This window comes from Oreochromis niloticus, linkage group LG23, assembly GCF_001858045.2.
Source record: "Oreochromis niloticus isolate F11D_XX linkage group LG23, O_niloticus_UMD_NMBU, whole genome shotgun sequence".
Lineage (NCBI taxonomy): Eukaryota > Metazoa > Chordata > Actinopteri > Cichliformes > Cichlidae > Oreochromis > Oreochromis niloticus.
The window spans coordinates 20,385,942-20,412,366 of NC_031986.2; the positions used below are offsets into that span (position 1 = coordinate 20,385,942).

General features: G+C 38.3%; 1 protein-coding gene across 5 annotated transcripts; it reads right to left on the bottom strand.

Moving 5' to 3' along the window:
- Nucleotides 1-488: 488 nt before the first annotated feature.
- Nucleotides 489-26,014, bottom strand: bin1b (bridging integrator 1b). Of its 5 annotated transcripts, XM_005452283.4 has the most exons (18): nt 25,577-26,013; nt 14,273-14,353; nt 13,751-13,805; nt 13,052-13,146; nt 11,415-11,510; nt 9,598-9,705; nt 8,977-9,069; nt 7,737-7,822; nt 7,569-7,644; nt 7,435-7,490; nt 7,271-7,315; nt 6,556-6,598; nt 5,954-6,103; nt 4,054-4,074; nt 3,507-3,767; nt 3,221-3,274; nt 2,990-3,091; nt 489-1,856 (listed from the first exon to the last, which is right to left on the bottom strand). In XM_005452283.4, the coding sequence occupies exons 1-18, from the start codon at nt 25,655-25,657 to the stop codon at nt 1,755-1,757; spliced, it is 1,605 nt and encodes a 534-aa protein (XP_005452340.1). In that variant the 5' UTR covers nt 25,658-26,013; the 3' UTR covers nt 489-1,754. The 5 variants fall into 5 exon arrangements, with proteins under 5 accessions (XP_005452340.1, XP_025759035.1, XP_005452343.1 ...); XM_025903250.1 differs by lacking the exon at nt 7,271-7,315 and having other exon boundaries at nt 25,577-26,014; XM_005452286.4 differs by lacking the exon at nt 8,977-9,069 and having other exon boundaries at nt 25,577-26,005.
- Between the last annotated feature and the right edge of the window lie 411 nt (nt 26,015-26,425).

The following is a 26,425-nucleotide window of genomic DNA, read 5'->3' on the forward strand; positions in this document are numbered from 1 at the left end:
CATGCAGTGCGTGATGTAACCCAGCACTGCGGTTGAGTGAGTCTCTAGGTCAGCTTAAAGTTTGCATTATTAGCGGTGTGACCTCTTCAGTTTAAGAGGTCAGAATAGTATTTACAAAGAAACACAAAAATATTGTTTCCAGGCAAATGTGTCTGATTAAAACATATCATTTGAGATGCTTGTCTGCGCTTTCTATAGACTTCTACACCTTTCTGCACTCCTTCCTGGCTGAAGTGTAAATATAATTACTTCCATAATTATACACTACGTTACTAAAAATAATTTGCTATTAGTGAGTGAGAAAAGTGGTGGAGGAACATTTCAAATCATTCCTTTAGGAAAAGAAGGACTAAAACTTTTTGAAAACACTTAAGTACACATAAAACTGTATTATTGGAAAATTGTGCATAAGCATAAAAATAATTATTATTTATAAATAATTATTATTTTTGTTAGCAGCCTGTGTTTTTGGTTTCAAAAGGTTAATATGATGACACTGGGGTTTTTGCAGTTTATTTAAAATTTCCACAACAACACACAAAACACAAAGCTCCAAACCAGTGAGTGGCATCAGAGCGGTTTTAAATAAAGTGCTAATAAGCATCACACAACAGGACACACAGTGTTTAATTGGCCTTTAATGATGCTGATTCCGTCCTTCAAATGCTGCATTATTAAATGATCCTTATTTATTCCACAGTGTAAAAATATCTTTTGCACAGATTTCTGAAAGGCTCAGAGTTTTCAAACTTTAAATCTCTCACTTTCAGTTTTCTGTGAACTCCATGGACACAAAGTGTGACATTAAATCCTTATTTATAATTCAAAAAAAAAAGATGAAAGAAAACGTGCTTAAGCAGCAAAAAAGTGAAGTCCAGATAGCACAGACATTCAGAATCAAATTTATATGAAAAAAATATGTGTCATTAAGGGGAAAAAAAACAAAAACAGCCGAGTTTGATAGCAAGGTTCACCGTTTCATTCATCATTGAAGAGAGAAAGAAAATCAAAACAAAACCATGTGGGAATTAGAAAATGTAAGCTTCACGTCATCTCATGTCCTCAAAATGGCCAGTAATATAAATTAAAAGCTACTGTTCCCTTTGAAAATCCTACAAGCTCAAGAAACTGAAACAGATTTTGACAAGGCAAGACAGAAACCCTGCAAATAAACTTTGTGGTGTTCTCCAGGGCTCTATTTGAGGACTCCTGTAACTTTAGAATAATCACAGCCTTGTTTTCACAGAGGGGGCCCCCGCCTGGTGTCACAGTGTTTGCTGTATTACAAACAAAATGAAAATACAAAAAAAAAAAAAAAAAACCACTTCATGCAAGGGAGTATGTTTTAAAAACATACTTTTCCAAAAACAAGAAAACATTTTGACATCCGTACAGTACATCCATTACTTATGTTAACTTACTTAAATATGAGTAACACACCACTTTGTGTTTTGTTTGGATTCACCGAGTGTAGAAGAAATCAATAAATTAAAAATCAAAACAAAAAGAAATTTCAGGACAACATTTCGATTGAGATGCTAGCACATCGTTTAACTGTCACAATAAAGGATAAAGCCTAATTCTTTATCTTTTAACATATATTAATTTTTTTAAATACACACTTTTGCACCCAATCATGTTTTGCTAATACATTTTAGTGTGTAGGTAGATACGTAAAGACGATATGACTTCTGTCTCAGATAAGATATCCGAGGAAATTGTATGAATAGAAGATTTTGCATGTGGCGTAAACCTCAAACCCTCTGTGTGAAGTTCTCAGGGAAAACGCCTTTGGCTGAAATATCTTTCTTCTGAAACCATTGAGACTCCTTCAAGCCCATGAGCCAGCCATCATCCTACAGACACACAGAGTACAATCAAAGATTTAACATAAAAACGTTTTATAGAAACAATTTTTTTCTTCTTACATCATTCAGCTCAAAAATAATCACAGGAAAATATGCTACAAATAAAAAAAACTCAAGAAAGGGATTATACAAAGGGGAACACAAAACAAAAAAATATTTAGCTGAAAAAAAAGAAAAGAAAAGAAAATGCCTCAATATAAATTCAAAGACGAGTCAGATAACCTTTTCCTGTCATGTATAGTGATGGTAAAAAGAAGGTACTACTAGTAAAAAAGCATCCTGGTCTTTAGCATTGTTTAAAATTTGGTAAATACAGCCTCAGGTAAACTACATAAATGACTTGTAAAATTGTTATTATTTATCTAAGAAAAAAAAGTACATCTAAAATTCAACCAATAAGTATGAACATCTCTGTGAACGCAGAAGTTTGGGTAGTTTGCTGCTTTACTCATGAGCATTCAGGAGTGTGTCAACACAATGCCAAAGAGAGAAAGACATCAGCAATGATCACAGAGAAGCAACTGTTGCCGCCCACAGGACCTGGACACCTTACAGTCATCAAGTTGACCATGTTATACTAATGTTAGTATAACATGTTATACACTTTAGTGTTACTCTATAACACTAAAGTGTTATAGAGTAAAAGATGTGCGAGATGCTTTTAAATCATCAAGCTTGAGTAGACGTGGCTAGTCACTTTAAATCAAACTTGAATGTTTTTTTTTTTCCAGAAAATGTTTGATAATGTGTTGCTAAGCTGAGCTTATTGACGCTATGAGCTGCAGTTCAACATGGTGGCATTGGAGTCAATTTCACAAGATGAGGAGCTCAATAGCAGGATGAGCTGAAGCTGTATTTTGCCCATGTGTGCTATATAGTCATCTCAGGCACACCATCTGCTGTTCAAACCTTTTGTTTACGAGGGGTTGCTAACGAAAGAAAGATGACACATGGAGGAAGATCTAAATCAGCTTGTTTCAGACAGAGAGAAACTGATGGGTTCCGGTATAGGATAAAAAAAAGAGTTATTTTGAACTGTGGATCATGCAAAGCTACTCTAGTGTAGTGCAAGAATAAAAACAAGAAGCTGAAATAAGCAGAATGAGTCCACTTAAACTGACCTGTTCATCTGGGTTGTCAAAGGCCAAAACCAACACAACGTCTCCCATCTTCAGTTCCAGCTCATCACCATCAGTAGCAGCATAGTCGTGTACCGCTTTCACCTGGAGAAAACAAAACAAACGTTTCCCATTTACATCTGATTTGCATATGAAGTCTGTAAAACTGAATCTTTTTAGAAGGTGCAGGATGTTACCGTCATGTAATTAAGCATAAAAATTTGGTTCACTTACCTTGTAGAGGAACCCTGGAGGGAGTTCGCCATCTGAGCCATTGGTCACCGCACTCTGGACCAACAATACACAGAAAAATTGAGATATATAATTCAGGAAGTCTTTGAAATGCTCCACTTGGTTAATAATAAAAGGTTAGAAGTATGATAGAGTAAAAAGTAGATCAAAGTGGAAAAAAAGAAGATCAGGAAGATGGCTTTTTAGGGTGCTTTCCCCAGATTTGAGGGATTCTTGACTTTTCAGCATCTAGCTGAGGTCCCACCTGCCCCAATCCATCCAACTCTACCTGTGTGTATTGATCATCACCCCAGCCCCCCTGTTCCACATTGGCACCGTCGTTGTCCCAGTTGGGCTCGGTGTAAGGCTGAGCCACATGGTCTGTGTCGTCAATCCAGCCCTCCTCACCCACCGCCGTCTCTGCCTCATCCCAGCCAGGCTGACTATAACTTTGGGTGTTGCTTTGGCTGTAATCCCATCCACCTTGGGCTTCTTCTTGGTACTGGTCATCGTCATACTGCTGTTCAACCTCCGTGGCAGTCTGTTCTTGCTATAAAGGTCAAGCGTTGTGGAGCATTGTGACAGGTTTGTAAGCATAAAGGTTGGGTAGGTGGATGGATGAGGGTGGCAGAGGAGCATTTGGGTTTAAAGAGAGTAACAAGAGTCACGACCCAGGGTTGTGCAGGGTATTAAAAAGGAAGGAGGTTTTAAAGCATGAAAGGAAGAATTGAAGAGCTTATTTCACAGTCCACAAATACAGAAAAATGTAAGAAAAAAAGTGTAGTTGTGGTTTTCTAAGAGAGCCCTTAATTAAAACATAAAGAACCCATGCTTACCCATGAGTCCCATGATGCCTCCTTGCATGGAGCAGTAAGAATTGAGACAAGCAGTGAGACAGAAGAGTATAAAGAATCTTTTTCATAACGATTCATGTAAGTGCACAATTCATGTGATTTAGTGCCTTTTTAAAAGAATAAACTAAGCCAAACTTCAAAAACCAAACACATTGCATAAACTGTTGATGCACTAATCAATTATTTGCTTGCATTATGAACCTTGAGAGAACCCTATAAGCACCAATCACCATTTTGGGGCTGGTATTGCCATTCAAGGTTGTTGTTTTTTTTCAATCGTCGCTTTTTAACCACTTTTAATCAAAGTCATCCTCAAAGCCTTCTCAGCCTGTTTTTGTTTGATGGGAAAGAGCTAATAAATACTAACTCCAAAACAAAGACAACAAAGGAGAACCAGCTGAATGCATGAGAATGTTTACAGAACAACAAAGACATTTCCAGGATATCCCTCTATTGTCAAAAATCAATGAACATCAGCAGTCAGTCGATCTGCATGCAAAGCGAAGCTGGAAGAACTTAGACATGCAGTGAAGAGGTTACATCTTTCCAAATAAAGCCCAAACACACACCAAGAGACTGCAGTTACTTGCAGTCAGAATTTTATTTTATTTTTTTTACTTCTAAGCTTTTCAGATTTAGCTGTAAGTGGTAATTACAACAGCTGCACTTCTGAACGGTACCCTACATTTTTCTTTTTTACACCATTAATTAATGTATTTATTTTTACATAATCATTTTGAGCCTTTTGCCTTAGATAGTGTTGAGGTTGAAAGTGGAGGCAAAGGGCCTCAGGTTGAGCTCAGGTTTAACTTAAACACAGTCCTTTTACCTGAGCAAAGCACACCCACCTGGGGAGCTGGACAGGTAACGGCCTGAAATACATCCACATCCCAGTCCAGCAGGTTCACCCCTGACCAGGGCTCACACTGCTTCACACACACACACACACACACACACACACACACACACACACACACACACACACACACACACACACACACACACACACACACACACACACACACACATATATATACACACCAAATCCATGTTAGGAAGGTTTAAAAGTGGAGACTGTTTACATTTGCAAGCGTCTGATCATTTAACTGATGCTGAAGTTCTTTTAAACTATTGACTCCTCAAGTCTATGCTGCTGCTGCACCCTAGAGGATCTTAAAGTTACTGCAGGTGGGTGATGAAGGGTACTTTATATGAATGCATTTGTAATTTCAAACTTTGTAATTCATCAGTATTCGTAATTTTAAAGACTGAACCTTTTTTCCTTTTTCATGTACCTCTGATGTTTCCGTCTGTCAGGTCGCTCTAAAGTTAAACCTTATTCCCTAGTTCACTTTACTTCCTATTTTGAAGGTTAGATTCTGGTGGTTTTACCTCAGTCTTTATCAGGCCATTGTTGTATATGCCTTGTTTTCTTCTACTGTTTCTATGTGTTTATACATTTAAACTTTTCCTTCCTTCTTTGTGCAGCGCTCTGTGTTGTTTTTTGTTTTTTTTATTAGATTAGTAAATAAGGTGCCATTTTGACATTGCCATTTTCAGTCTGCATTTGTCTTTCTGCAGGGACACACTTTATTACCAAAGATAACACTAACATTAAGACTAAAATAACAGTGATTTTGAATGAGGTTTGGGATTACAGCTTTCTTCAGGGCTTTACCCCAGGCCTTTTTTTCCCCTCACTCACATACTGTAAAACTTGAGTTTCCTGTCATGATTATAATGGAAACACATATCAGTGTGTTTTACTCAGTAGTTACTTTATCCCCCCATCTTCCCCGACCTAGTCTAACAAGGTCTGTCAAAGTCATACAAGATCTTTTTATAAGTACCCAGAACATAGACATTTTGCGGTCAGCCTGACCTGCAGCGTTGTGGTCGTGGAGTCTGTGTTAGTGTCATGCACTGAGGGCTCATCCTCAAACGGGCTGACATTTTGCTGTTGCTGGTTCGGAGATGGCGTCAGTCTGGGCGGAGGCCGACTGGGAGGAGGGCCAGGAGGCGGAGCAGACCTCTGTACATCCAGGAGGCGTTAAATCAAAATCACACAGCAGCGCACACATGCAAAAGCAGTGAGGGAGACACAGGCATGGTAGTAAACAGAAGTAATGCGTGTGTGTGTGTGTGTGTGTGTGTGTCAATATGATGTTGCTTTAGAGGTTAGGGAATTCATTTTCTCACAAATTTGTTTGTTAGTGTTTGTTAATCATCATCATAAAAATGAAATACTAACTAAAAACTAATTAAAGTGCAAATACATTCAAACAACATTCATCGAGACAAAGATCATTTGAATCACATTTTAAGATGATTTTAAAGAGCCGTTTACAGCAAAACTTCCTCTAATGATTTGTTACATTTAACAAAGAAGGATTTATTTTTTGACATTTTAAGATTTTATAAAACCTTCTAACATTCAGTTTAGGGTGTTTGGGGATTATTTAGTTGTTTATTTTTTCATTTTACCTTTGGTGCTGAGCTGGCCGACTCACTATGGTTGGCTCCCTCACTGAGAGAAGAGAGAAACAGAAAGAGACAAAGAAAGAGACAGGAAAGTGAGGGGGAGAGGAAAAAACGAGGGAGGACCTGAGCAGGAAATTACTATGCACAAATAATAATGCATTAAAATTATTCAAACATACACGCAGTTCTCAGGTCTGTCCACAAGAGGGCAGCAATGAACTTTAAACGAACCGCTGTATCACATGATTTCAAAAGCATGCACATGACAACAGACTTTGGTTATCAGGTATAAAACAACACAAATAGGAAGTATTTAATGTGTTTTAAAAGGTCACAGCTTCTTCATTATTACTAATAGTTTGGCTGAATTTCTTATGTGTGCTTGCAATGTAGAGATGGAGGGATGGCCTCATACAGGTTCCAATCTAGGCTGGTGGAAGCACCTGATAACTCCCGCACAGCTTAGATGAATGCTTTTGTACTATATAGATAATATATGTTATTATTCTATATTTTAGCACCTCTGAGTCAGAGACCATGATAATCAACCAGAAAAGCAGGAGGAGTTTGTGCCCATCTTTTATATACAGTCTGTAGCAAAATCAAGCACATGCATCACTTCAATCTTCAGACATGAAGCAGGTGGTTGCATGAAAAACACTCATGCTCATCATCTTGTTTCCCACCAGGTGACGCCTTAAAGAGCAACAGATTTTACCTCTTTGCACAGTCTCCTGTCTTTGACGCTGCAGTTGCACCTTTTCTGCAGCAGGGGGCATCATGATGGACATTACTCTCCTTTAATTTGCATGTGGTTGATTTTTTTTTTTTTTTAATTATTATTATTATTATTATTATTATAACTATATATTATAAGCTTACTTGATTTGCCTCTGCTCCTCCAGTTTGGTCATGATGTCATTCAGGTTTTGACTGAGCTGTGGAGACGCACAGAGGACGTGTCGATTACAAACTGATCAGCGTTCACGTCAATTTGATGGGTTAGTTTGACTCACTTTGCTCATTTCTTTGTGGAACTTCTCCTGATGACCTGCCAGGCTCTGGAATGTGTTAACATAGACGCCAACACGCCTACACACACAAAAACACACGCACACACATTTTTAAAAATTTGATCTAAGGTGTCAGAAAAGATTTAGATGAAGAAGATGACGGTTTCTGACCTGTCCCAGAGTGCAGGAAGCTCGTCCTGTAACTCCACATTCAGTTCCTCAAAAATTTTCTGAGCTCGGCCCAAATCCTCCTCCGCCTACACACACACACACATATACACACACACACACACACACACACACACACACACACACACACACACACACACACACACACACACACAGAGTTAATAATGGCAAATTTTAATGTCTTTAACACATCTCTAAATAAATAGAGTTGTCCATAAGCACACAAGCATGCAGGCAAACATACAGGGTTTCATACAGGAGCTACTTCGAGGGTTTAGATGACACAAGCAGAATGCAAACACTGCTGACTGGGAATCAAATTAAAATTAAGGGCTGCAGACATGATCAGCAGTGTCATTTTAATGAGTAACCGCAGATCAATGTAGCTTCCAGGTCTGAAAAGTGAAACCACCACGGAACGGTCTTAAACCTGTTTTTGTTCTAGAAAGCAGCAGGGGGGTCACTCCTCTACTTCTCAACAGATTTATGACCTCAGTAAACACTTTCCTGGTGGGTCTGAGGTCTCAGTCGCTAGTCTCAGGTCATACTGAATAAAACACAAAATTAATTTTGTAAATTATGGTCACTATTAGAGTCAGAAAGAAGAAACACCCAGGATATGCCTGTTGGCTAAAGAATTGCTATTTGAACTGACAAGAGCACGCCAATGCACTGTGTGCCCATCTAACTCGAGCTGTATATAAATGCTGGCCAATCGGAAGCATAAAAACTATAACACAACACACAGACTGATGTATAAAAAGAAGATAAACACATACACTTTTGACAAAATCCTTGCTTGTCCAAAAAATCCTCTTCCTGGAGGTTTTTCCATTTACGAATGGACGCAAGGCCAAAACATTTAAAGAAGTGGCATTTCTCTAAAGACCTATGTGGATAGGACCCGAGGTCTCCATCTTTTACGCCATCTACAATACTGTGCTAGTGGGAAGACGAGAAATGCAGCAAGAGTAACAAGTTCTACGACTTTGTTTACTTTTCTCAGAGGCCTCTGCTTGTCTTCTACCCCGGCAGTATCCAACAGATCTGGCAGCATCGATCTGATGCTGGGAGAATCCCAGCTGACTCACTGGCTGACGACTTGTCTGTCACAAGTTGCTGTGAAATAACTCCACGCTTCACAATGCTGATCATGTCAAAGGACCTGGGTTACAGTTTTCAAGGTGAGGAGGGGGTTGTCAGTGATGAACCAGAGTTTCACCTGGTTGTAGGAGAGGTTAGTCTGAGCCACCTGGTGAGCTGATATCAAACCCTGAGCCCAGCTGGGAGCCGCCATCTCCAACAGGGCTGCTGGCTAACCACACACACCATGCAAGAGAGAGAGAGAGAGAGAGAGAGAGAGAGAGAGAGAGAGAGAGAGAGAGAGAGAGAGAGAGAGGGAGAGAGAGAGAGGGAGGAGAAGAAAGCAAACCAGAATTCAAGACAAATGCAAACATGTTAATGAGGATTTAGTTAGCGAGAGGTTCAACGAGGTTAACAAACACTAATTAATTAAACAGTCATTTTGATCCTTTGACTCGAGGTGGTGTAAAGAGGGTTTTTTTTTTAACCCTCTGTGACTGCTGTACTCCTGCAGTATGATGAGGAGCTTTTGCTGATTAGCACATCAGTAAAATATGATGGGGTCAAATGAAATTTTATGTTTTGTTTTACCAGCTGAAATACAAGATTTCTTTTTTGCCTTCAGTAAATATACACACATTGATGATGCCATTACATATAACATAAAAAAGTCAGTCCACCTTCAGCCAAAGACTCTGAACTGTTCCATTAAACATGCTCAAACACACACAAACGTGCACACACTCTCAGTGAAGGTTACCTTGGCGATCTTGGCCTCATCCTTCTTTTTGCCTTTCTGCAAGGAGGTGAAGTGATGGCGGGCGCTGTCAAAGTCCACCAACTTCCTGTCGCGCTTCGCTATACGAGCCTGCAGGAGAACACAGCTTTAAATATGTTTAAAGGGTTTAATGTCATACAATACTGTGCAAAAGTATCAACTCAGCCCTTATTTTATTTATATTTTGTGAGGAAATAGAGACATATTTATTGAAACATGTGCAAACATACATGTAAATACAGCATATAGGGCAAAAACAGAGTTTGTACAGTTTTATAAGTCAACATTTTGTCTGTTCTCTGTCAACATGATCCCACACTGCTTCAATAATGTTGAGGTCCGGGCTCTGTCGAGGCCAATCCATGACTGATAGTGCTCCACTGTGTGTTTTTATTTCCAGGTATGATTTTACTGTATTGGCAGTGTGTTTGGGATCACTATCATGCTGAAAAATGAAGCTGTTGCCAATCAGATGCTTTCCAGATGGTTTTGCATGGTGGATTAAAATCTGATGGTATATTTCTGAGTTCTTAACTCACCAATTTTAACAAGATGTCCAACACCACTGACTGAAATGCAGCTCAAACCATGACAGAGCCTCCACCGTGTTTTACAGATGGCTGTAGACACTCACTGTTGTACCTCTCTGCTGATCTTCTCCAAACATGACATCCTGACAATGATTTGGATTAATCACTCCATCAGATCTGTTTCCACTGATTTTCAGTCCAGTCCAGTTCTTGTGTAATTTTCATACCTCAGCCTTTTTTCCCTGTTTCCCGTCATTAAAAATGGCTTCTTGATAGCCAGGCTTCCACTGAGACCATTTCTGATGAGGCTTCAGTGAACAGTAGATCATCAGCTTAAAGTCTAGATGCATCTCACATGTCCTGAGTCAGATCTTTGCTGGATATTTTTTTTTTTACTGTTTCTTACGGACAGGACAGAGACAGTTTTTAGATCTGAGACTTGTTCTTTTGTCCTCGACTTGTCCAGTTTCTTCAAATTTTTTTAAGGACACACTGCACACCATGCTGAGATATGCCAGGCCTTGAATTAATAGTTCTTTGGGAATCAGCTTGTTGATACAAATATACTATTTATAACACAGTTTGACATTTTTCATAGATTCAACTGAAGAAATGGGAACAAATTATGTGTTTTTGCATCAAGCTGCTAGTAACAAAGTGCCTAAAGATTCCATTTAAATCTGGTTCTTTGCTAAGTTATCTGTTATGTGCAGACACAACACTGGATTGTCCTTTGACTTAGGAGTCTTTTATATGTTTGAAACAGGAAAAAAAACATTCCTCTGAAAGTGATCAGGTACAATGACTTGAATGTAAATGACTGAAAAAACAGCCAATGTCCTAAGAAACACTTTGAAAGATCTTCGGAAAACCTGGAGAAATATTGCTCAAGAGCACTTTAAGGAATTACCACAAAGTCTGGTTCAATGAGCGTAAAAGGTAAAGAAATGAGGGGTGGCTCAAGACTTTGGGAAATACTGTATAAGAATCAGCACAAGATTGTCAACAAACATCAAGTAGTGTTTACATGTGTAAGACATGTCTTAATATAGGAGCAAATTATCAGTTTTTTTAAAGTTTCAAATTAAATCTCAGTGTCTACACACTAAACTGATTTATATTATCCCCTTGCAAGTTCAGCGGGTGTTTGATAATATCTTTCAAACACTGCGTTTTATTCAAACACAGTATGACAAACACCTTTTATTTAGAAAAACCAACATGTGCAGTTGTTTTTGTCCTGTGGTTAATTTTCAGAAACATGCTCACCTTGATGTCAGGAAACTGAGACAGGTAAATATCCATGTTCTGCAGAGATTTGTCCGTGATGCTCTGGTGGTAATCCAACCACAGTGTGTCTGTATCCTGAAACACATAATACAATTACATAAACATCTACTGTTTTCTTCTTTTTTTTTTTTTAACTCACTCTTACATCCTCCACAGCACTTATTCTTCTATTTTTTCTGACATTTTAATTTGTAGATGATTTTTGGGGACCTGCTTTTTTCCTTTTATAGTGGTATAATAGTAACTGTAACTGTAACTGTGGCCTTTTTTAAATTAATATTAAGACAAAGACCAAAATGCCATTGGTAGAGGGCTGCAAACATGCTCATTTCTGCTGTGAAGGGGGAGTCTCTGGGGACTGACTCACTTTGGAGCCAGTCTCTAGAGGCTATCGGAAGTACTGCCGCTCCAAAGGTTGGCACTTAATTTGGTGTCCTCTGTGTCTATTTATTGCATGAAAAGACCATTTTTTAACCTGTAAAGAAGTGTAAAATTGATCTGATTTCCAGAGGTTAACAACCTGTAAACTGCCTTGTATTTGCATTTATGTAGGTCACTGCCCATTTACTTTGAAAGGCTCACCTGGACACATGAGCTCCCAGCTTCCTCGGCTTGTAAAACTAAAGTGAACTGGAAATCCATATCAACTCCCAGCTTTTCCTGAATGTTTCCTGTACTTGCTTCAAATCCTGTTCATTGAACAGCTATAGTTTAGAGTGCCGCTTACAGACAAATCTGCAGTTTTTACACAGTGTTTAGTTGTTGTTGTTGTTTTGCCTGTTAAAATGGTTATTGGCCATTGTTTGGCCATTGTATGCAAATCATCAGTCTTTCTGATGATTTGCATACTATTAAATATCCGCTACCAACCAGAATAAAGTGATCCTAAATGCTTTTAAGACAGCTATTCTGGGTTGTTTCTGGATATGTGGCTACAGTAAAGTCTGTTAAAGAGCCTACGCTAAAACCAAACTAAAAGCCCCTACTTCACCAGTGTGTCCCACAATGATCACCAGAATGAGTTTTAAGCTTTTACTTTCCATCGGTCATATGTTTAAAAATTCAAGAATGCTCACCAGTCTGAGCTTTTTAGTAGAAGTAAAGACATTTTCTCTCTGTTTTGATTCTTAAAACAATCTGTCCTGATGATCCTGATGGGACACACTCAAAGTTTTCTATAGTTTACCTCCAGGTTAATGTCCATCTCCTTCTCTATCAACTCCTTCAGGGTGGAAGGAGAGAGTCATGCAGTTAAGAAAAAGAAATTAAGTATGTTAGCGGGAAAAAAAAGAAAAGAAAAAAGAAGAAAAAGCCATTGAAGAAAGAGTCACACAAGAGAAATACAGTAATGTATGGAGGACCACAGCCACCTTTTAAAAATTATTGAACACATAGATAAACGTAAACACAAGTGTTTTATAGATTTCTTTTTCATATTTGGTGGAATAGCATCTTTATTGTTTATTTGTTTTATTTTGGTGGTTATGGTCCTCCACAGACTGAAGTTTTTATGATATTTTTGTTATAATCAAACAGCTATATCATTTAGCTAATGAACGGATGCTGTTACAGAGAAGAGAGCAGTTCGGGTGAGATGTTTTTATTTCCTGTCTCACCTCAGCCAACGCGTCCATCTCCTCTTTGCCAAACCAGTCCGGTTCGTACATGTCCGCCAGACAGTCCTGCAACCGCCGCGACGCGTCATGCATGGCTGAAACACAAACAGAAAAAACACACATAATTACACACAAGATGACCAGAGAAAAATAATTTACACTCTTGATTGTAATTTTACATTTTGTTTTGTTTCTCATAGTATTGCTTGTCTCTTGTTGTTTTGGTTATCTCTGCGGTAATCTCGTGTTGAGTCTGTTTTTTTGTGTCTTTATTATCACTTTGATCCATATTTTTGGGTCACTTAACATCTCTTTGTAGTAGAAACGTGTACAACTAGTCCACTAGTCAATTAAATACTGTCTCTTTGTGGCTGAGTTGCTGTGGTTCCTACACACTTCCGGTTTGCAGTAACCCCAATCACAGTTGATTGTGGAGTATCTACAAACTGAGTTGTTGTAACGATGACATGCTGTTGCAGCGAGCTCTTTAGAATGACCCATTCTTTCACAAATGTTTGTAAAGACAGACTATATGAAAGCTTCAAGAAACCATAATAAATGTGTCTGTGTGCAGCATGTTTTGGTTACAATTGCCTTAAAAAGTGATATGAACCGACTGGAGAGTTCGGCATCAAACAAACTAGCTGCTTCGCTATGATAAATGTTAAAGCACAGCTTGTAGCCTTTTTACCAACTTACTTTTCACTGCTGCCAGGTACGCTTTCAGGTCCTTCTGCAGTTTGGTGCCTTCTGCCTGAAACAGGCAGCACAGTGAGCAACAACAACGTTTAAAACAAAAAACAAAAATTGAATGGAAATAAAAATGAAAACTACAATTAGTAAATTCAAGCAAAAAAACCCCACTGAAACAAAGTACAATGTGTTCCTTTAATGTTACTTTATTGTGAAGGGTAAATCACACAGGAAGTCGCTGTTGAGGTGCTAGGGATGCTAAAAAACGTATGACCTTTGGTTGAACTTTAGTTTAATATGTTATGTTTCTTCTATGCTGCCTAGCACTAATATTAACTGGAAAATTACAAGAGTTGCAACAACTATTATTAATCTGATTAAAATACTACTAAGCAGATTTATTTATAAATACTAATTAGAGGATAAACTAAAATAAAGCACTATGATAAAATATGTTACGACATTAACAAGTGCAGTTTATGGGCATCAGCAGCATCAGAGGTCCGGAAGTTAAAAATGTCTCCAAACCATCTGCTTGTTGAAGTTGGCCACCATCTCCTCAAAGACAACATCTCGGGTCTCATCTGCTTTGCCAAGCTTCTGCAAGACCTGCAGAGAACACAAGAGGACACGGTGATTGATCTAGTCACACATTTTATTTCTGTGACTATTTTAGATCTATAAGTGGAGGTATGTAGCGGTCTATTTTCAGGCCACTGTCAAAGCCAGTTGACGTCTGTGGTTAACACCAGCTGTGCGTGTCATCTTCAGAGAGGACATCTGAGTTAAAACTTGTTTTTAAATTTCAGCTTGAACTCAGAATTAGGATTAGAGTATTTAGTCCAGAAAGGACTAAAACAGGTTAACACAGCAAACCCATGGAGCCCAAGGACTTAAGGGGACCTGTGTGCCAGTGAATCACTTTAAATTTCATGTTGGAAGCCGTTTACTAAATAGTAGGTTCAACATACCATATACCCATATATTCATTCAGTTGCAGCCTTTGTGGTGTTTAATGGTAAAGAATAAAACAGTTTTCAAACATAGGCTCAATGTGCAAATTTGACAGAAGGTCCACAAGTACAAATAGATGATTTTACCTTTGTTACTGATGCTCATCAGGGAAATACAAAGACATTAAATACTATTGAAAAAAACTTTAGACCCTCACAGTCAATTGTAAAGAGGTCCAAAATATTCTCCAGGAAATATTACACCTGGAACTTGATTGCACAGTACGCAGTGATGTCATGCTCATTACAACCCGCTCCAAGAAGATTAGATATGCACACCATTAGCTACCATGGCAATGTACCCAGGTAAGAAGTGGGTAGTACAGAATTCCCTAATGCACCCTCTGGAAGTTACACACCAAAAAAAAAAACCAAATACACAAACAAATATAAATTGAGCACAAAACAACCTGGAAGAGATGCAAATGCATCACAGTACGATACAAAAAAAATGCAAAGAATGCAAAACTATACATTTACCATAAATAGAAAGAGGCAAAAACACCCACAAACAAACATGAAGAAAAATTAAGCGAAATAGTTCCTGTTTAGATGAAATTTCAAAACAACTAAAAATATGAAAAAATAGACACAGATTCAAAAACTACAGCAAACAGAAACTAACTCACAGGAAAGAGACATAATAACCCAAGAGACATTCAAGCTGAGCACAGACAGAGAAATAAATGGACTAAAAATAAACTGCAAATGACACAAACCAATGAAAAAATAATAAACAACTAAATGTAAATGCAAAGCAGTGACAAAAACAAAACAAACAAAAAGCTGAAATTGAACACAGATAGAAGCAAACTGATGGCAACAAAACAGTGAGAACACATTCATGTTCCAGTCCTTCTATAAGTCATGAACCAGCTGTATCACAATACATCTGAGTGCTGTGTGTGAGACATCTTTAGAAGAGAATTCACTTCAGCTATGGCATTTTTTAAAATTAGGGCAGAGTCAGCATGTGTGAGGTCAAAGGTCAAAGCCTCTGTGGCTTGTGACCCGACAGTTTTTTGAAATGACAACGTTTTTCAATTTTCTTTTCTAATGATTTTTTATTAATTTTAATATTAATAATAATTGAATTTCTGGATTTTTGTGTTTTTCCTTACTGATTTAGTTTTTTGGGGGGGGTTTGTATGTTTTGGGGGGTTTTTTGTTTGACTTTTTCGAAACAGTTTTTGCTATTGGTCAGTTATATTTGCTAGATAGTTTTTAAATGTTTCCCTTACTTTCTGAATTTGTTTCTACAAGTGCTTTTATTTTATAGTTTCTTATTTTGTTTAAAAGTTAATTTAAACAAGAAATGTATCATTTATTTGCTGAATTTCTTAGTAATGAGAAGTATAAGTGACATCTTTCAGGTTCTTTCGGCTTCAGTTTAATTCTTCTGTTGTTAGTTGAAGGTCAGCAGCTAATCTGATCAGATGACTGACTGCAAGCACATGGACGAGCATCCACACCACCTCCACCTCCGCCACCTGCCGCCCTAATCCTGTGATGGATACACAAACCAGCATCAACACTCAGAGGGGACTTCCCCACTAGTCTGTTTATAACTCTCCAAGAATATAATCATCACACATCAGGAAAAACTAGTTCTTCATTTAAAACATGCACGCTGAAGAAAAGCTTAAAAGTCATGGTCCATTCAGGTCAGTGTCCTTAAGTCAGTAGAGAAAAAATCATGTCTCAAACCTGAGTTTTGCTCTGTAATGGTTCGTGACTGTGCTGGTTTATCTATCTTTGCGAGGACCTGGGCAAATCTCCAACTACATCAGGACACTTTGGTCAGTCCTTATAGTGGGACAAATCTCCAAAGACCTGTTTCAGGACTTGGTCTTAGGTTTCAGCTCATAATCACGGGAGCATTATGTCCTCGCAAAGACAGATGTACAAATGTGTGTCATAACTGTCCACTGCATATTGGTGTTGAGTTTCAAACCCCCCAAAATACACCCGGAGCACACACAGAGGGAGTTTGAGGGGTATTAAGAGTGACGAGGAGGAGGTCCAGGGGCAGCTAAATATAGATTCACCCTTCCCTGAGCCCCACCCATGGCAGCAAGGCATGCTGGGAGTCCTGGGAGGGAGGACAGGTGTTCAAGCCAAGCAGGGCAACTTCGAGGTTCGGCAAGTTTGGAATCAAATTACTAATTTTAGAGAGCTAAAATTAGTGGACTTATTATTAGGCATTAATTTGTAAGATAAACTAATTTTGTTTAGTCATTTTTTGTATCTAGATAAATTACATTTAAATACTTCATTAAAAAATCTCACATTCTGATTTTATTTTTATTTTTTTGCAACATTTTAGCAATAGAAAAACATTTTAAAACATTTAGTGTCTCTAAATTTTTTAATATATTTTGAATATCATCTTTTAATTACTGTGATTTATTTATTGTTGATACCATTTTCGTTATTGTTTAAAATTCAATAGAAGGAAGGAAACTATAAATAAATATGAAAAAACTCTTAAAATAATGTTTTATTATTTCTCCATTATTTCTTATAACAACTCTAAATTTCATATTTTAAAAATATGAAAATAAAAATCAGAGTATGTTTGTCTTCAGTCCGATGTAAACATTTTAAATTTACTCTTTAGACCGGAGGGCGAACTGATTAGAATTTCATGACCAAAAGCCAAAGATGAAGACGACCATGACCAAGGCCAAAAGGTAAGGCCTGATTTGCTGATAAGAAGCACAAATGTATAAAAGAATGAAAAATTATATTTTAGATCCTAAAGTTCTGGATATGAGTGCTTGACGGAGGTGCACATGAAGCAATTATTCTAGTTCTTCTTCTTCTTCTTGTTATTATTATTATGAATAACCACATTATTAGGTTATCATTAGGTAACAGTTCTATTAACATTGCATTTTTAAAGCAGTTTCATGGAAATTAAAATGCTTTTCCTCATTCTTCTTGCCAATTGTGTAATCACAGTATTTCGATGTATCTTTTCCTTTTGGTTGTCAGTCGGTTTCCTAACTCCAAATGCAATTTAGAGTCAAATCTTTTCTTTTCAAGCCCAGAGCCTCAAAACCTGAAAACAGCGTTTTCAATCATAGCCCAGATCCTGCAATAAGGCTTTTGAAACCTGAGCCTCAAGCATTCACAAGAAAATGGTGACTGAGGTCTTTAAAGCAACCACGTATAAGCAGACAAAGTTCAGAAAACCAACAAACTTTCAAATCACAGAGTGAGTAGCTGATGTTTTAAATTGAATAAATGCCAGAATAACTGTGATGAATAAAAGTGATGAATAAATCTTTTCTTGGGCTTAAATGAAGTTGGCATGGTAACACTATGGAAAAAACTGGACTAATGATCAGTATTTAGCCCTTTTTTTAAACTAAAGTAGCACTGAACTTTATAGTTCAGCACAGGCAGTTTGACAAAATTACTTAAAGGTGGGAATAACTATCCCTGTAGAGCAGTTTAGGAAGAGATTTGGGATAAAGTGTTCATTCGGTGAGGTGAAGGGAGCTCAGGTGGGGGCGTCGACAAAACAGAGCACTGGTTGGTGTCACAGGTTGCTTCCTCTTTGACTCCAAGTGCCACAACAGGTCTCCAGCTGTTTTCTAAAGAGCACCACCTCCGCTGCCACTACGCTCACACAGATTCATCTGTGGGGAATTTTCCCAGCATGCTATGCATCACAGCTGACTGGATGATATTATATCACTATGACAGCCATGGCGGCACCCAGGAAAGTCTCCAGATTGTTGGGCCAGCTGGTCCGAATCAAATTATTACTGTGCACCCGGCCGGTACCCAAGTCGAACCCAAAGTGCAGCAGTAGAGTGTGTGTGTCTTTAAATTTAAGCTTCTGCTACATTTTAATGCAAGTTAAACATCTAAATATCTGATATCTGCAGGTTTGTCTGCTTATTAAATGATGACATATTGACAAAGGTTTTAAAATCTCAAGGTATACACAACAGCGGCAACACAATAATCCGCAATCCAGAAACCATGTCAGAGACCTGGACATGGTTTTGGGCTTCGACAGGGTAACTTTAGGATTAAACCACAGTTTTCAAGGTTATAAAAGTGGTTCAATCCTTATGCTGCAGATATTTCATGCTGCGGAGCAGATTATGTTCCAGATTAAAGATCAACACATACAAAACCGCCACCTCTGGAGGACAGCTTCACCATTGCTAGAATATCCCTTGAACCTCAGAGTGCAGATAGTAAGGCCGTCTCTTTTCTTATAAGAAATACAGATTCTTTGAAACAACTCTATTGTTTCAAAAGTCAGTCGTCTTACGGTTTAACACAGTTTAACACACACAATGTTGTAGCTGAAAGAATGAAGCTATCATTCTAGGAAGAAGCTAAAAACATGCTGAATTTAACAAAACATATGGTCACAAATATATTCAAATCCTCCAGCACCTGATGATAGAGCTATGATAGTGATGACTTAACCTATATGGTGAGATTTTCTTCATGGCTTCATACTTTATAGCACTTTTCCATTCTTACTGACAGATGTGATAAAGCACATACATATACAACAGAGTCAAATCTGTTTAGGGGGGGCTGGGGTATTTTCTCAGAATTTTCAGTTAGTCCCTCAAAAGTTTGAGATAAAAGTGCAAAATCTTACCTCATCAATGGCAAAAAGTGTTTTTGTTTTGCTTTTTAAGCTTTTAATCTTCCATAGCTTTGTCTGCAGCAGAAAGGACAACTTAATTTTTTATCTGCCCAGAGTTGTTTTTGGAAACTGTGATCTAACCAGATCTAACCAGAAGGTTTTAGGGGCTTAAGACCAGATATTTCCCACCAGAAGTGGTGGAGAACAAAAACAGAGCAAGAACAGAGAGAATAACAGAGAAGTGTTCGATTTATAGTCCTGCTTATAGCACAGCTTGATGTGAATGGTTGTAGTCAAGCTGTGATCAGCACCACATGGTTAATGGCTCGATTAAACAAACTGTAGTAAGCTTTAATCGTATCTAGCATGCTCATAATGCTAATGCAACAGGTGGTATTCTGTCGGTGTATACATTTGAGGTTTATGTATTTTTATAGTACATCAAAAAAAAAACAACAATTTTAAACATAAACATTTAAGTAAAATGCATTTGAAATATATTAAGTCAAGGTTTTATTTATTTATTTTAAATAATTAATAATTAAAGAGAATATGCTTGTTATAAACTGAATATATACCGAATTCCATTAAGTTGTACATATGTAACAATATGAGATGTAAAATTTACATGCAAGCAAATTACTTAAAGTAACTGTTTTGGATATTCATATTTTTTTGAGTGTATAAGAATCAGTCATGCGTCTCCTCTTCCTTTGCTTCAGGTAAAGTTTCAACCTGCAGGAATTTGGTCCGCATGTTTAAAAACAGTCTGATCTCTCTGCTGCGGATGGGAGGACAGACACTGGAGTTTAACAACGTAAAGCGAGCGTGGAGGGCAGCGTGCCAGCAGACAGACAGCTGAAGCCAACCCCTCCCTCCTCCCCTCCTCCCCCTCTGCCAGCCTTCAGCGGGAAGATGATACTCTGACCTTCCTCTTTACTCACAGCACCACAGCTCAAGGACTGAAAGCTCAGGGACAGAAAAAGCTGCCGTCTTTCTGATTTCTTCTGCTGCCTGCGTGAATGCCAAGATGAATTTCCAGAAAACAAACTACGTATTTCCTGTGTTTTAAAATGCAATCCACTAGGTTTTCTTCTTGGACACTGAAATCAGCCAAAGACTTTTTGGTAACCGTGTACCATAAATATTATTAAGAAAGTTGACTGGATTTTCATATGTGCTGGTATTTTAGTTTTTTAGAAAATAAAGTCATAAAAAAATAGTTATTAAACCATTTTAAATAATTTAACAAATACTCTTGATTTGATTAATTTGACTTTGAGGTGTAATTCATTGTCTGCTTGCTTCATTTATTGATAACTCTTTGCCTGATTGATGACGTTAACATAAGTGAAGCCTGATAGGTGAAAGCTCTCTTGAACATGCTGGACTTTATCTCTCTCTCTTTTTTTAAAGAGTACCCTCCACCTAAATAATTCAATTCAATTCAATTCAATTTTATTTATATAGCGCCAAATCACAACAAAAGTCGCCTCAAGGCGCTTTATATTGTACAGTAGATAGCACAATAATAAATACAATAAGCTCTCCCATTCAGACACGGGGAACATAGGACATGGATGCCATTTCATTGAGCAGCGAGCAACAGTGGCAGCAGCTGCTATTTAAAGTCCATTCAAGAGAAATGATCAATCAGGCTCTGGTGGCTCAAACAGCAGAAGGGCAGCACCATTTAAATTTCGCATCCGTATAGCCAGTGTTGCTATGAAAAAGTATGAGAAACATATTTGCTGCATTTTTAATATAATGACATGTAATTTCATTTTAAACTTGTTATATGAGACAAACTTTTTCCCAACATAAGAAGTTATTTTGTTATTCTATTCGTGTTCCGCAGTGGAGGACTCCTACTGACTCCAGCTGCTTGATGTTGGCGTCTACAATACAAAATAACAACAGATTTAATTACACATTCATGTTCCCCTCAGGGCAGCACGGTGGTTAGCACTGTTGCCGCACAGCAAGAAGGTCCTGAGTTCAATTCCACCATCAGGCCGGGGTCTTTCTGTGTGGAGTTTGCATGTTCTCCCCGTGTTTGCGTGGGTTCCCTCCGGGTACTCCGGCTTCCTCCCACCGTCCAAAGACATGCAGCTTGTGGGGATAGGTTAACTGGATAATCGAAATTGTCACTAGGTGTGAATGTGCGAGTGAGTGTGAATGGTTGTCTGTCCCTGTGTGTTAGCCCTGCAACAGACTGGCGACCTGTCCAGGGCGTACCCCGCCTCTCGCCCTATGACAGCTGGGATAGGCTCCAGCGCCCCCCGCGACCCTGAAAAGGATAAGCGAATGGATGGATGTTCCCCTCAGGTTAAACTGATTTGTTTTTTGGATCCCATGATCTTCAGGTGCACACACTCTAGCAAAGCTAAACATATTTCCTTGAGCCTCAAATAGCCATATTTCATCCAAATTTTCAGCTGCTCCTTTATTTCCCGAGCAGTCAAGACAGATCTCGGGTGGCATCCCAAAGCAGAGCAGAACATGCAAGCTATAGGTCCGTGTCATTAAACCACTGCAGAAGAAGAAAGATCTGGACCCATTCTGATCATTTCCAGCTCTTTATCTTTATACCTGGGCTTTGCATGAGTCCCGGTTCGAAATAATCCTTATTCATCTTATTCCACACTCCCTCAGTGCATCCTCTGTCTGAAGCAAGCCATTTGAGCTCCTCCCCCTTTAAGAATGTTTTCTTCTGATTTGTTACTCCTCACCAGAGATGGGCAGTAATGCGTTACTTGTAACGCGTTACTGTAATCTGATTACTTTTTTAAAGTAACTTGACCAACACTGCTCCTCACAAACAGAAGGTTCAAACAGCAGGTGGGTGGGGCTTCTGTGGTTTAGATGACCATGTTATGTGCTCTCTGTTACATCACACGGATCCATAAGCAGAAAATAACTGTGTGAAATGTAGAAATTAGGGTAGTCTGTCATCTGAGCTTTTGGTTTTCAGAGCTACTTATGCATAGACTGATCTCATTATCTGAAACTTTGAGCATGATTAATATAAACATCCACCACTGCAACAGGAGAACATAACAGGACATAAACAAATGCAGATTAGGCTCTTTCCAGATCTGAGTTTTATTTGTATGCCAATTTACCCCCTTTCACTCAGTGCAATATTTACTTATGCAACATTTTAAGATTTTATTTCTATACTTCCACAGCTTTTAAAATCTTTACCTGATGAAAACAATTTATTGCCGTTCTTGCTGCCAAGTGTGGTGCGAAGAGTTATCAGGTATTGGGGGCAATTACTTTTGTACACTGGGGCAGGTAGGTTTGGAAAACATTTTTCCCTTAATAAATGAAGTCAATATTTAAAAACTGCATTTTATAATTGCTCTGGTTATATTTGTCTGATATTAAAATGTTTTGGATGATCTGAAACATTAAAGTGTCACAAATATGGAAACAAAAATGTAGAAAACTGAAAGCTACGGTCTTTCTGGAGAGCTCCTGTTGCTTTTCCAGGACTATAGATTATATTTTTCTCACCAGTGACACAATACTCAGCAGAACATTAAGAAAAGTCAAACCTGACAATAAAAATTTGTGATCTGTGTTGCTCAACTGAATAAACTGTTGTTGGCCTGTGTCCTTATTCTTTATGCTAAGCCAACACAATTCACTACTACCAACGCTGAACAACTTCTTCACCCAATTTCTGGTCCTGATTTTCAAGAACAATTTGTTGTGTTTATATTTTGAGGAAATTTTAACTTTTAGGACTCAAAAACTAAAATGGCTTCAAAAGGTTTGTGGTGGCTAGATTTAAAAGTGGCTGTGGCTGCACGCTTGTGTCATTTTGGGGAGGAAATCTTGAAGACACAGCAACTGAGATTTACAGTATATGTGAAATCTCTACGACTGACTGACTGACTGACTGACAGCACTCCTGGTGTGGCCCTGAGGTGATTAGAGGTTAAGACCTCAGCAGGCTTAAGTAAGAAGAGTGATTAGTGCAGACAATAATAACTCAGAGCTGAACACAGACTGCTGATCAGGTTTCATTTGGTCAATTTTACAACTATTTTCTCACCTCTTTTCTTTCTGTTTTTAATGAAAGACTTTAAAGCCTTTTAAGGTGGCACCTAGATTGCTCCCCAAAAATCAATTACAAGCGCTGTGACACAAAATTGTCACATTGAAATACTGTTAACCTCCTTAAAAGACAGATTTGACATATTTTAGAAACACTTTACAACTTTCTTTATTTAAAATTATTTAATATATTTTAATATTATTAAATGTTAGGCATCTGTCACATTCCATAAATTCCCAGCTGAGGGGTAAATAGATCAAGTGAATAATAAACTGGTTTATATGTGACAAACCCCTCAATCTTTTTTAAGGAATTTTAAAGGATTTTAATCACACAGGGGCATTTCTAATGTAAAATTGGCCTTTAACTTTTTTAAAACCCACTAAAAACATGCTTATATAAAACAATCTATTAGTTCCCCCAAAATTAGGAATTTATCCCAATGGCTCAGATTTTGCCCCATAAAACACTTTAAACTGTGCCTTAGGCATATTTAAAGCACTCTGATTTATTACAGTCTGGTAGCTGGCATGTATGAATATTTTCCTTGATTTAAAATACTTCATACTTCACCTTTCTTCTGTACCTTAAACCCCTTTGAAACTTATCTAAAATGCTTAAATATGAAGCACTTTATTGGATCCATATTGTTTTTAATCTCAAAATGCTCTAATGTCTTTAATTAAGTAACTGGTGGCTTCCAAACTATTGACAGCTTACCCCTTAAGCCCATCTAAACTATAGTTTAAACCATTGAAAGTACTTTTGAGATATTGCAGTTTCGTAATTTATATTTAAATACCACAAACACCTGATGAGAATCACCTCTGGAGTTTATTTTAAACTCTTTTTAAAATCTACAGTCCAGTGGATCCAATTTGATATGTTACAGACTCTTAATATAACTCTGCTGTTTGCCATTAATAGCAAACAGTTGAGTGATAAATATAGTAAGTAAATGATTAGCTGATTGGCATTTACTGTGATGGGTTTTAACTACAAAGAGCACCCTTGTATATTATCTTGGCCCCTTTTTAAACCCATTCATTGGATACACTGGACTTTCACATTAATTAAAGATATTAGAGCACTACAAATCCATGATATATGAAATTTTTACCCCTTAAAACCACCTTAAACTCTACATAGCTTGCCAGTGTTTGCTAATAACCCAGCATTCAAACTTCTCATCCATATATGGTAATTCTGGCCTCCTAAAAACACCATGGAAACAGCTTAAATGCTAACATTCAGGCTTCAAAAGGCTCCAAACAATTGGGTGATGTCAAAGTGGTTACATCCATCTTTTATCTACAGTTTATAGTTTCCACCTAATTAAGAGTTAAAAGCCTTTTAAGAGGTATTTCATGCTACTGGAGATTTTACCTCATATACTGTAAAAACTATTTAAAGCGCTTTGACTGATCGGGTTGAGAAACCAAAAAATACAACTTGAAATTTTTTTAGTAATTCAGGAAACAGGGCAAAAGTAAAGATTCAACCTGGAGGAGGAGCAAAAGAACAAAGAGCAGTCTGGTTCCACCTGTATATACATTTTGTTCCACAGAGTGGTAAAATAATGTCACTGTGCCACATTCAAGCCTAGAAACTGATTGTTTTGCATTTATAATCCGGAAAAGAGCATTTAAAATGATGCACCAAAACAAAAAAGGGGGATTTGGATCATTTTGTCCTTCTGTAACTTGTGGCTAAGTTGCCCTGACATGACTACAAAAGTTTGAGGGGGAGAAATCAAATTTCAGGGGGGGGGGCGGTGCCATCCCAGGCCCTACTTTTAACTCCAGCCTTTCATTTATTAATACTGTGAAATTTAAGATGCTATTAAGAACGTTTAAATCTCTTAATATTTTATGAAATACAGTTACAACTCGGATGCGGTTTGGATGTTTGGTGAATATATTACGACGCTGCAGTCGATTTAAGGGGACAGGCTGATGGAAACTGAAAGTTTTCTTAGAGAAAACCTTTTTTGTAGTCCGTTAACTCTCTCTCGTTTGAAGGCACAAAGTTATGGGATCCATTTTCACGGCAGGACACTGTGTCCCGCTGCCATGCGAGCCTCCTGAGCCTGCTGATCGGCTGAGTGAAAAGTTGACCACTCTTACCTTCTCCTGCGCTCTGGTGAGCCTCTTCTGGACGTTGATGGCCAGTTTCCCGGCGGTGACCCCTTTCCCTATCTCGGCCATGTCGCGCGTGGCGTGGAGGGCTCCCCTTTGGTGTCAGGACCAGCGAAGAAGGAGAAGTGCGGCTTAAGCTGAGCCTCTTGTGGATGCCGACGGTGCGTAAAACCCCTCCGGAGGGACACTTGGCTCACTGTGCGTAACTCTAATCCCGCTGACAGCTTCTTAAAGGTGCAATGCGTAATTTAATCCAATTTGCGTTTAGTAAAACAAAAACAGAAAAACTGAACAGAGTTTGGTGAACAAGGAGGGACAGATTCAGAAATTGTCCTCCTCTCGATTCTTACTGATAATTGATAGACACACTTGGGCTCGATATGGAGAGATATTAAGTTTCCCTCTCAGTCATCCTCTTAAAGGCGCAGCAGGCTGTTATTATTAGCAGACAACTGTTGCATACACCCAACTGGTGTGTTGCCGTCTTTACGCACGGCCCTATTTATGCGCACGGAGCGGGTTTTATGTCAGATGCGAGCGCTAAATCAGTCCCGATGCCCCCCCGGAAGGCCGCACATTCATCAGCGGCAGAAATACACCGACAGACACAAGAGCTGACAAAGCTCACCTGCTTCCTTTGTGAGCAGCCAGCAGGTGTCAGTAAAGGCACGTCCAGGTAAAACCTCCGCACCTGAAGACAGGTGTCTTCAGGTGCGGAGGTCTTGAGTTTTTTTTGTCCTCTTTTTTCTGGGTAATTGTGTGTGTTTGGCAGTGTTATTATAGTGAACTTAAATAAAAATATGAGTTTATGACATCTTTTGAAGAAAGGGGGCACGA